General features: G+C 46.1%; 1 protein-coding gene across 1 annotated transcript in view; it reads right to left on the minus strand.

The window, feature by feature from the left end:
• kcnh5b (potassium voltage-gated channel, subfamily H (eag-related), member 5b) overlaps positions 1-12,515 on the minus strand; it is an 84,066-nt gene extending 71,551 nt beyond the window's left edge. The window contains exons 1-2 of the mRNA XM_045207474.1: positions 12,327-12,515; positions 10,945-11,068 (exon numbers count right to left, since the gene is read on the minus strand). Coding sequence (XP_045063409.1) covers positions 10,945-11,068; positions 12,327-12,399 — 197 coding nt within the window. The 5' untranslated portion in view covers positions 12,400-12,515. The remainder of the gene's footprint in view (positions 1-10,944; positions 11,069-12,326) is intronic.
• Between the last annotated feature and the right edge of the window lie 202 nt (positions 12,516-12,717).

The raw sequence follows: 12,717 nt of genomic DNA on the forward strand, positions 1-12,717 counted from the left end.
CAGCACCAGCACGCTCTCGGTGCCTTGCTTAGGGCTCAAATCGAAACGGGAAAGTGATCCCTGCCTCAGCTGCCTGCTCTGCCACCACCTCGTCTTCATCAGATTCTCCAAAAAGGTCAGGCCCAGGGGAAACAGAGTTCCTGCTATGCTCGGAGTCGCTGCTTTTGTCGGACAGCTTGACATTTCATATCTGGTGGAAGTTTCCTCTGCAGAGATATGCTAGCTGGCAAGGCTAGTTAGCTGGCTAAAATAGCTAGCTAGGCTTCTCACATCGGAAGTGCCTCTCTCCCTGGCTCTCGCTTTGTTTTGTAGCTAACTCAGCCTACAGTTCTTGCCATGATGGGCCCCAGCAGTCAATATGTAAGTCTCTACTCTCTCTTAGCTTTTTTTTTTAATCTGTTGGCGGGTTTTGTTTTAGTTATATTCTGTGGGTTACTGCCTGTGCTCGCTGGTCTTCATTGTTATAACGTTAACAGGCTGGCTAGTTTGCTGGCTAAGATAACATTAACTGCATATAAAATTCTGTAGAGGAGTGTCGAATGAACACATCCACGCCAGATGTCAACCACAATAACAATACACAAGGATACACTCTCTTCACTGGCCAGAGAACAAAGGAAGAGGGAGGGCTACTCACAGCAAGCTCCCAGCAGGAGTCGGCCTTCCCCTTTCTTATCTCACACCTCCAGCAAAGATGTTTATAACTAACCCAAGATAGACCACATCCTGTCGTTTCCAATAGGAACAAATGAGTCATAGTGGGCAGAACAAGGAAGGAGGTGGGCAGAGCCAAGCACGAGCTAGCGAGATCCTATTGGCACGTTCTAGCATGTATTTGCATATTTCCTTTAAGGAACACCTACAATGCAATTTTTGGAAACTTTGGCAAAGAGTAAAGTCTACAAAACGTAGTCCACTCTGTTCATAACAGATGATAGTTTTGGGAACAGAAAACTGTATTGAGATTTTACATTTACATTTAGGTCATTTAGCAGATGCTCTTATCCAGAGCAACTTACAAATTGGTGCATTCAACTTATGATAGCCAGTGGGACAACCACTCCTTTTATTTATTTATTTTATGGGGGGGTAGAAGGATTACTGTTATACTATTCCAGGTATTCCTTAAAGAGGTAGGGAGCTTGTTCCACCATTGGGGTGCCAGAGCAGCGAATAGCTTTGACTGGGCTGAGCGGGAACTGTGCTTCCGTAGAGGTAGGGGGGCTAGCAGGCCAGAGGTGGATGAACATAGTGCCCTCGTTTGGGTGTAGGGTCTGATCAGAGCCTGAAGGTAAGGAGGTGCCGTTCCCCTCACAGCTCCGTAGGCAAGCACCATGGTTTTGTAGTAGATGCGAGCTTCAACTGGAAGCCAGTGGGGTGTGCGGAGGAGCGGGGTGACATGAGAGAACTTGGGAAGGTTGAACACCAGACGGGCTGCAGCGTTCTGGATAAGTTGTAGGGGTTTAATGGCACAGGCAGGGAGCCCAGCCAACAGCGAGTTGCAGTAATCCAGATGGGAGATGACAAGTGCCTGGATTAGGACCTGTGTCGCTTTCTGTGTAAGGTAGGGTCGTACTCTGCGAATGTTGTAGAGCATGAACCTGCAGGATCGGGTCACCACTTTGATGTTAGCGGAGAACAACAAATGTTTCATCGATGAAAACATTTACAGAATGTCGGCCAAAATCTTCTCCCACTGCCGGCCACTAGGCTTCCTCTCACCACCATATTTGGTGTCCCCTGTAGCTCAGTTGTTAGAGCATGGCGCTTGCAACGCCAGGGTTGTGGGTTCGTGTCACGTTCGTCGAGGAGTGAAGGAGACCAAGGCGCAGCGAGTGAAAAGAACATGTTGACTTTATTACTTAAAGCAACCAAAAACAACAAACCAAAGCGACGAATGAGAAGTCCAATAGTGACAAAGACTAAACAGGAACAAAAACCCACAACCCACATGAGAACACAAACAGTTTAAATATGGCTCCCAATCAGAGATAACGAGCCGACAGCTGACACTCGTTACCTCCGATTGGGAGTCACACGACACTACAAATAACTCACCCAAAACACAACCAAACGAATACACCCTATACAACAAAACCCCCACAACAAAACCCAACAAAACAAATACACCCTGGCTCAAATACAAAAGTCCCGGAGCCAGAGTGTCACAGTACCCCCCCCTAAAGGTGCGACCTCCGGGCGCACCAGCATACAGTCTAGGGGAGGGTCTGGGTGGGCGTCTGTCCACGGTGGCGGTTCTGGCCCTGGTCGTGGTCCCCACCCCACCTTAGTCACCACCCGCTTCCCTAGCCTCCTCCACATGACCACCCTCCAACTTACCCCACCTGGATTTAGGGGCAGCACCGGGCTAAGAGGCAGCACCAGGATAAGGGGCAGCACCGGGCTAAGGGACAGCATCGGGCTAAGGGACAGCACCGGACTCAATGGCGGATCCTGGCTGGCTGGCTCTGGCGGATCCTGGCTGGACGGCTCATGGCTGGCTGAAAGATCTGGCTGCTCATGGCTGGCTGACGGATCTGGCTGCTCATGGCTGGCTGACGGATCTGGCTGCTCATGGCTGGCTGACGGATCTGGCTGCTCATGGCTGGCTGACGGATCTGGCTGCTCATGGCTGGCTGACGGATCTGGCTGCTCATGGCTGGCCGACGGATCTGGCTGCTCATGGCTGGCTGACGGATCTGGCTGCTCATGGCTGGCTGACGGATCTGGCTGCTCATGGCTGGCTGACGGATCTGGCTGCTCATGGCTGGCCGACGGCTCTGGCTGCTCATGGCTGGCTGACGGATCTGGCTGCTCATGGCTGGCTGACGGATCTGGCTGCTCATGGCTGGCTGACGGATCTGGCTGCTCATGGCTGGCGGAAGGCTCTGGCTGATCCTGTCTGGCGGAAGGCTCTGGCTGATCCTGTCTGGCGGAAGGCTCTAGCGGCTCCGGTCTGGCGGACGGCTTTGAAGGCTCATGGCAGACGGGCGGCTTTGCAGGCTCAGTACAGATGGCCAGTTCAAGCGCCTTAGGGCAGACGGGCAGTTCAGGCCCCGTTGGGCAGACGGCAGACTCTGGCCGTCTGAGGCGCACCGTAGGCCTGGTGCGTGGTGCCGGAACTGGAGGTACCGGGCTGAGGACACGCATCTCAGGGCTAGTGCGGGGAGAAGCAACAGGGCATGCTGGACCCTGGGGACGCACATAAGGCCTAGTGCGGAGAGCAGGAACAGGGCATGCTGGACCCTGGGGACGCACATAAGGCCTAGTGCGGAGAGCAGCAACAGGACGCACAGGACTCGGGGAACACACAGGAGGCTTGGTGCGTGGTGTAGGCACTGGTGGGAAAAGGCTGGAGCGGGGAGGTGGCGCCGGAAATACCGGACCGTGCAGGCTTACTGGCCCCCTTGAGCACTGAGCCTGCCCAACCTTACCCGGGTTGATGCTCCCCGTCGCCCGACCAGTACGGGGAGGTGGAATAACCCGCACCGGCCTATGTGGGCGAACCGGGGACACCATGCGTAAGGCTGGTGCCATGTAAGCCGGCCCGAGGAGACGCACTGGTGGCCAGATGCGTTGGGCCGGCTTCATGACATCCGGCTCAACGCTCAATCTAGCCCGGCCGATACGTGGAGCTGGAATGTACCGAACCGGGCTATGCCTGCGTACAGGAGACACCATGCGCTCTACTGCGTAACACGGTGTCTGCCCGTACTCTCGCTCTCCACGGTAAGTCCAGGGAGTAGGCGCAGGTCTCCTACCTGACTTCGCCACACTCCCTTTAAGCCCCCCCCCAAGAAATTTTTGGGTAGTACCCACGGGCTTCCAGCCTCGACTCCGTGCTGCCTCCTCATACCACCTCCTCTCGGCTTTAGCTGCCTCCAGCTCTTCACGAGGGCGGCGATATTCTCCCGGTTGTGCCCAAGGACCCTTTCCAGCCAGTATCTCCTCCCATGTCCATGAATCCTTGATAGGCGTCCATAAATCCTGTGTAGGTAGGTCCTGTTGCCGCTTGACTCGCTGCTTGGTCCTTTTACGGTGGGTTTTTCTGTCACGTTCGTCGAGGAGTGAAGGAGACCAAGGCGCAGCGAGTGAAAAGAACATGTTGACTTTATTACTTAAAGCAACCAAAAACAACAAACCAAAGCGACGAATGAGAAGTCCAATAGTGACAAAGACTAAACAGGAACAAAAACCCACAACCCACATGAGAACACAAACAGTTTAAATATGGCTCCCAATCAGAGATAACGAGCCGACAGCTGACACTCGTTACCTCCGATTGGGAGTCACACGACACTACAAATAACTCACCCAAAACACAACCAAACGAATACACCCTATACAACAAAACCCCACAACAAAACCCAACAAAACAAATACACCCTGGCTCAAATACAAAAGTCCCGGAGCCAGAGTGTCACAGTTCGTTTCCCACGGGGGGCCAGTATGAAAATGTATGCACTCACTAACTGTAAGTCGCTCTGGATAAGAGTGTCTGCTAAAATGACTAAAATGTAAATGTAGTAAGTGGAAACGCCAAGCGGATGCTTCACATTTATACATCTGGTGAAATATCTGTTATTGTTCTATCTGTGCCTCTAGTCTATATCAAAGCTTCTCCAATAAGCAACAAGGGTGGCAGGTTTGAACCAAAGAGCACTCCAACTTCTGCTGGAGACATAGACACAGCAGGGTTCTGATGAAGAGTTACGATGATGACGACTCAGCCAAGGAACTTCTCCATTGGAGGACAATACACTGCGAGCAAAAGTGCCTCAACCTCTTATTTCCTCAAGCAAACAGTGTAAACAGACTGAAAATGAAATGGTTAAATGTGCTGAGATATAATTTTAGGATGTGTGTGATATGCTTTTATGACAATTAACAGGAATGATTACCATTATTCGTCCACAAAAAGGATACAGTTTGATATCTGTGCGATCACAGTCTTCACACAGGCAGTGGAAGATGTTATGAGAGTGTACAAAGTACCCTCCATTTATGTGAACAATACGGTGCATTCGGAAAGTATTCAGACCCCTCGACTTTTTCCACATTTTGTTACGTTACAGCCTTAATCTAAACTGGTTTCAATTGTTGTTTTCCCTCATCGCTCTACACACAATACCCCATAATGTATAAAATAAAATAAAAATGAAATATCACATTTACATAAGTATTCAGATCCTTTACTCAGTACTTTGTTGAAGCACCTTTGGCAGTGATTGCAGCCTTGAGTCTTCTTGGGTATGATGCTACAAGCTTTGTACACCTGTATTTGGGGAGTTTCTCCCATTCTTCTCTGCAGACCCTCTCAAGCTCTGTCAGGTTGGATGGGGAGCATCGATGCACAGCTATTTTCAGGTTACTCTAGAGATGTTCGATTGGGTTCAAGTCCGGGCTCTGGCTGGGCCACTCAAGGACATTCGGAGACTTGTCCCAAACCCATTCCTGCGTTGTCTTGGCTGTGGGCTTAGGGTCGTTGTCCTGTTGGAAGGTGAACCTTCGCCCCAGTCTGAGGTCCTGAGCACTCTGGAGCAGGTTTTCATCAAGGATCTCTATGTACTTTGCTCCGTTCATCTTTCCCTCAATCCTGACTGGTCTCCCAGTCTCTGCCGCTGAAAAACAACCCCACAGCATGATGCTGCCACCACCATTCTTCACCGTAGGGATGGTGCCAGGTTTCCTCCAGACGTGGCGCTTGGTATTCAGGCCAAAGAGTTCAATCTTGGTTTCATCAGACCAGAGAATCTTGTTTCTCATGGTCTGAGAGTACTTTAGGTGCCTTTTGGCAAACTCCAAGTGGGCTGTCATGTGCCTTTTACTGAGCAGTGGCTTCCGTCTGGCCACTCTACCATAAAGTCCTGATTGGTGGAGTGCTGCAGAGATGGTTGTCCTTCTGGAAGGTTCTCCCATCTCCACAGAGGAACTCTGGAGTTCTGTCAGAGTGTCCATCGGGTTCTTGGTCACCTCCCTGACCAAGGCCCTTCTCCCCCCGATTGCTCAGTTTGGCCGGGCGGCCAGCTCTAGGAAGAGTCTTGGTTGTTCCAAACTTCTTCAATTTAAGAATGATGGAGGCCACTGTGTTCTTGGGGACCTTCAATGCTGCAGATATGTTTTGGTACCCTTCCCCAGATCTGTGCCTCAACACAACCCTGTCTCTGAGCTCTACGGACAATTCCTTTGACCTCATGGCTTGGTTTTTGTGCTGACATGCACTGTCAACTGTATAGACAGGTGTGTGCCTTTCCAAATCATGTCTAATCAATTGAATTCACCACAGGTGGACTCCAATCAAGTTGTAGAAACATCTCAAGGATGATCAATGGAAACAGGATGCACCTGAGCTCAATTTCATGTCTCATAGCAAAGGGTCCTGAATACTTATGTAAATAAGGTATTTGCAAAAATTTCTAAAAACCTGTTTTTGCTTTGTCATTATGGGGTATTGTGTGTAGATTGATGAGGGAAAATAAATATTTAATCCATTTTAGAATAAAGCTGTAACGTAACATGTTGAAAAAGTCAAGGGTCTGAATACTTTCCGAATGCACTGTATGTGAACAATTGCCCTGGCCTAAGTTAATCAAATAGGCGACTAATCAACCTGTTCCCAACCCTTAGTAAACTTTTTGAAAAAATGGCCAGATACAATGCTATTTTACAGTAAACAAATTGACAACAGACTTTCAGCACGCTTATAGGGAAGGACATTTGGCATGGGTCCTCAGACTAAAAAGATTTGGCATGGGTCCTCAGATCCTCAAAAAATTCTACAGCTGCACCATCGAGAGCATCCTGACTGGTTGCATCACCGCCTGGTATGGCAACTGCTTGGCCTCTGACCGCAAGGCACTACAGAGGGTAGTGCGTACGGCCCAGTACATCACTGGGGCAAAGCTCCCTGCCATCCAGGACCTCTATACCAGGCGGTGTCAGAGGAAGGCCCTCAAAATTGTCAAAGACTCCAGCCACCCTAGTCATAGACTGTTCTCTCTGCTACCGCACGGCAAGCGGTACCGAGTGCCAAGTCTAGGTCCAAAAGACTTCTCAACAGCTTCTACCCCCAAGCCATAAGACTCCTGAACAGCTAATCATGGCTACCCGGAATATTTGCACTGCCCCCCCCACCCCATCCTTTTTACGCTGCTGCTACTCTGTTAAGTATTTATGCATAGTCACTTTAACTCTACCCACATGTACATATTACCTCAACTACCTCAACTAGCCGGTGCCCCCGCACATTGACTATGCAACGGTACCCCCCTGTATATATAGCCTCCCTACTGTCACTTTATTTTACTGTATATATAGCCTCCCTACTGTCACTTTATTTTACTTCTGCTCTTTTTTTCTCAACACTTTTTTGTTGTTGTTTTATTCTACTTTTTTTGTTTAAAATAAATGCACTGTTGGTTAAGGGCTGTAAGTAAGCATTTCACTGTAATGTCTGCACCTGTTGTATTCGGCGCATGTGACCAATAAAATTTGATTTGATTTGATTTGATTTGATTTGATTCAACATGCACGGCACTTACAAAAATGACTGATGATTGGCAGAGAGAAATTGATGATAAAAAGATTGTGGGACCTCTTTTGTTAGACTTCAGTGCGGCTTTTGACATTATCAATAATAGTCTGCTGCTGGAAAAACATATGTGTTATGGCTTTACACCCCTTGCTATATTGTGGATAAAGAGTTACCTGTCTAACAGAACACAGAGGGTGTTCTTTAATGGAAGCCTCTCCAACCTATTCCAGGTATAATCCGCAATTCCCCAGGGTAGCTGTCTAGGCCCCTTACTTTTTTCAATCTTTACTAATGGCATGCCACTGGCTTTGAGTAAAGCTAGTGTGTCTATGTATGCAGATGACTCAACACTTTACACGTCAGCTACTGCTGCGAGTGAAATTACTGCAACACTTAACAAAGAGCTGCAGTCAGTTTCAGAATGGGAGGCAAGAAATAAGTTATTCTTAAATATTTCAAAAACTAAAAGGATTGTGTTTGGGACAAATAATTAACTAAACCCTAAACCTCAACTAAATCTTGTAATGAATAAAGTGGAAATTGAGCAAGTTGAGGTGACTAAACTGCTTGGAGTAACCCTGGATTGTAAACAGTCATGGTCAAAACATGTTGATGCAACAGTAGCTAAAATGGGGAGAAGTTTGTCCACATAAAGCACTGCTCTGCCTTCTTAACAACACTATCAACAAGGCAGGTCCTACAGGCCCTAGTTTTGTCAAACGTGGACTTCTACACAGTCGTGTGGTCAGGTGCCACAAAGAGGGACTTAGGAAAATTACAATTAGCTCAGAACAGGGCAGCACGGCTGTTCCTTAAATGTACACGGAGAGCTAACATTAATAATATGCATGTCAATCTCTCATGGCTCAAAGCTGAGGAGAGATTGACTTCATCACTACCTGTTTTTGTAAGAAGTATTGACATGCTGAATGCACCGAGCTGTCTGTTTAAACTACTAGCACACAGCTCGGACATCCATGCACACCCCACAAGACATGCCACCAGAGGTCTCTTCACAATCCCCAAGTCCAGAACAGACTATGGGAGGCGCACAGTACTACATATAGCCATGACTCACAGGAGGTTGGTGGCACCTTAATTGGGGAGGACAGGCTTGTGGTAATGGCTGTAGCAGAATTAGTGGAATGGTATCAAATACGTCAAACACACAGTTTCCATGTGTTTGATGCCATTCCATGTACTCCATTCCAGCCATTATTATGAGCCGTCCTCCACTCAGCAGCCTCCACTGCCATGACTACATGGAACTCTATTCCACATCAGGTAACTGATGCAAGCAGTACAATCAGATTTAAAAAAAACAGATAAAAATACACCTTATGGAACAGCGGGGACCGTGAGGAGACACAGACACAGGCACAGACACACGCACACATGATAACACACGCACTCTACACACACTGGCTTTTGTATTGTAGATATGTGGTAGTAGAGTAGTGGCCTGAGGGCCCACGCTTAATGTATTGTGAAAAGTGTTATGTAATGTCATGTAATATTTTTACATCTATATTACTGCCTTAATGTTGCTGGACGCCAGGAAGAGTAGGTGCTGCCTTGGCAGGAACTAATGGGGATCCAAATACAAATAAGTCACAGAACAATGCAGGTGGAACTATTCCCTCACCTGAGTCAATCACAGCTCTCCTGACAGGAGGCCTCACCTCTTCCTGTCCAGGACTATAAACTGAATGTGTAAACACCACTCCTTGTGTACGGACGGCGACCAGCCACATGGTTGCTGTCATTTATGAACTACAAAATCATTCAAAGACTATGAGATACAGAAATCCTTTGTTTTGTACTCTGCTTGCATGGAGAGTTCTCTGAAGACAATTGGTTCCAGACAGATAGTTTTCCAGCTCAACATCACCTTCTTTTCTCTGATTTGATGTGAGCGTGTAACTGTAGGCTGTTACTTTATTATTATTAGCTATTTTTCACCTATAGAAATACCCATCTCTGTTTATATTATATTATAATAAGTGTCTTGCTTTTGTCCTTTGAATCACATGCTAGAAATAGGTTAGACAAACTCCCTTATCCCCTTTATTTTCTTATTATGAGTTTTCTATACATTTTGCCATAACAATCTCCATTACTCATTCATCCTGTACATTCATTATGTTATCCTGGTTATTTCTAAATAAAGATATGTACTGTCTCCAAGAATACATTGCCTGTCATTTTGAGAACTGAATTGCCTTCAGAATTATAAGTTGACTGTAGTTATAATTGTAACTATTTTATAGTTTCATGCTGACTTATAGCAAGTGGTGCACCGTTAATAATTTCATAGTAATAAGCGTACGCACTCCCTTACAATTCTTTGATAACTGGTTAGCTGTGGTTATGTATTTCAAAAACGTTGGTTTACTTTAATGTAGCTGTAAGCTAGGTGTTGATAGCAACTAGCTGACTCATGAAGTGCTAACATAACATTAGCAGGCTGGTAGGGATAACGTTAGCAGGCTAGTCTGCTAAAGGACTAAAATGTAAAATGTAAATGTAGCAGAGCTAACGTTAGCAGGCTAGTTGGCTAGCAATCTTACAAGCTGATTTGTAACAATGTATTCATACAGTATTTGCTTGTAAGTTGGCTGAAAAGGTAATTGAAACCAGTAGTCATGAGTGCAAACGATTTGGTTTCATTTGATGTTATACATTTGAAGTTATTTCTATTGGAGTTTACATTATAGGGAACAGGCTGGCTTGCCGGGTCCTCCATATTACATAACACCCCGCAAATGTTTTTTCCAGCATGACTTTGTCATTCTGATCAGTTTTATGAAATAACTAGAAAAATTGAAAAGTGAGGTGTAACTTTGCATTGGGACTTTTGATGCATATTCTAATGAAAATCCATATGTTACATGTGGTTACATTTATACTACCTACCCTTTAAGGCCGATGCTCAACCACTCCCATAGAATAACATGTTAAGGATGGCTTTAGTCCCTGGCTTAACAAGCCCTTAGCCCTGGGCGAAGGCCAGGAAGACCTTGAGTGAAGATGAGACCTTGGCTTTTGGAGTCATATTTCAAAAATGTGAATGACAGTGACCCAGATGGCCTCACCTGTGGCAGACTGACTGGTTCCCCTTTGCAACAGTAATTGGTTCCATTTGAAACTCTTTCTATGAGCAGCAGGTAGTACATGTGCACTCATTCAGTACTAGTGAAACACCAGATGCCTAGGGTTTTTCAGTGAGACTCTTGTAATGTGTTGATCAGACCGCTCAGGCGATAAACTGACTTACTTCACTTTAATGAAGGCACAATTTCAAAGCATTCTACAGTGGTTTAGTGATCATTTATAACAGCAGATACAGTACACATACAAAGGGGCATAATCAAATGATTACTATACTACCATACAACAACCATCCTTACCTGCAAGTGCTGCTCTTTTGCATAACCTCAGCCCTGTGGAACCCTGAGAGCTTGCAGAACCCGTCATTACTGTAGACTACAGGCCACTCCACGATCTGGGCGTTCCCCAGGAGGAAGCTGGTCTCTGTCAGGAAAGGTCAGGTAAACAGGTGTGTGGTGAGGGTGAGGGCTCTGGTGTAAAATGGCTGCAAACACTCAGATGGTCTGGCACAACCCATTGGGGATGCGTGAGGAGAGTGACCCCACACAATGAAGCCTAACACAGTGATGACGTGTCCCTCAAATGTCTCTCTCTTTTGTGGTCCATATAATTACGGCACTACACTCAGTAGCTTGTTCTATGTCCACAACAACAACAACCATGCGTTAATCGGAGAGGGAGAGTTTACAGCACATATGCATTAACTTTACTGCCAAGTCCACACCAGCCTCCGCATTAGGGATTCTATGCCTCAGCTGCTGCAGTTTTACTGACTTTTCGCTGATAAACAAGAGTGATTCATTTCTCAGGTTGTTGATAGCACAATATGGATAATCACAATTCTATACGCAGAAACGTATAGAGAAATAACAATTTATATACAGAGCTATGGATGCAGGGACTGACCATCCATGATTTCATAATTATAGTTTTAACCATGTTTTGAGACTTTGTTTACATTTACTTTATTTAGAAACATTGGAGTAAAACAAGCTTATAGTTTGGGTTCTGATGAGGTACAACAGTTGATTTAAGCTCATGAGGCATTTATAAGTTATGTTCTTCAAGAATCAATTGGTACATATCATTAATTTATAAGTCCCAAAATTGATGTAGCAACTGCAGATAGCCCCTTTAAGTAATAAAAATATTTTTTTTATGCATCCTGCATGTTGATTTTTTTTTACTGCAGCTTTATAAAGCCTATAGCTTAACACTTTTGCCAAGAAGTGATATTCCCTCTACACACACTAGAAACAGCCAAATATAAGAGAGTAGTCTAATGATTGCTAAATGGATTGCAAACTAAGCTATTGCTATTTATTTTTGATATAGCCTACAAATGAACTTACAAATAATCACTAAAACAATAAACATAATTTCTGAAAATAAATATATTTTATATTGACCCCATATTAAATATCATTTCCGTGCAACCTGACTGGCAGTCTAACCCATACAGCAGCCTTTGCACTACCATGATGACCGACAATTAGCCTTGGCATAACGTCATCGAATAAACTTTGTAAACAAACAACCAGATAATTTTAACATTAAAGACAAGTCATGTAAAAGACAATGAATAGACTAGAATTATCCTTTGAACAAAAAATGGAAGACAATCATCCAAACTATTTAAAGCTTTCTGTTATGGTACCCCACGAACAGGTACATTGCTTACCACTTGAGCGCCGGACAATGTTTTCCAAAAAAGTATTCTGCGGTGCCACAAGCCCTCTCTTTCCCCCGGGCATCCTGGGGCCAGGCGGTGGTGGTCAGGGTGGTGGACGGTTTTGATGCTGCTTATCGGAGGACGGCAGTGTGGGTGGGTATCAGCCGGTGGGATGGAGAAGCTCATTGTAACACTGCGCTTCAGCTGCTGAGAGCGCACTGTGGCACAGAAGCGCGCCTCCCCGAAACGCTGCATTCTGCAGGCTCCCGGAGTCTGATAACGCATGCGTATCACCACACACAACACGCTCCTCAAAACATGCGTCCGGGGATCTCTGCGGTGGACCTCTAGGTTTCCCAGTATGCAGGGGGGAAATGTTTATGCACTTGCTTTTTGGCGA

This window comes from Coregonus clupeaformis, chromosome 25, assembly GCF_020615455.1.
Source record: "Coregonus clupeaformis isolate EN_2021a chromosome 25, ASM2061545v1, whole genome shotgun sequence".
Taxonomy (NCBI): domain Eukaryota; kingdom Metazoa; phylum Chordata; class Actinopteri; order Salmoniformes; family Salmonidae; genus Coregonus; species Coregonus clupeaformis.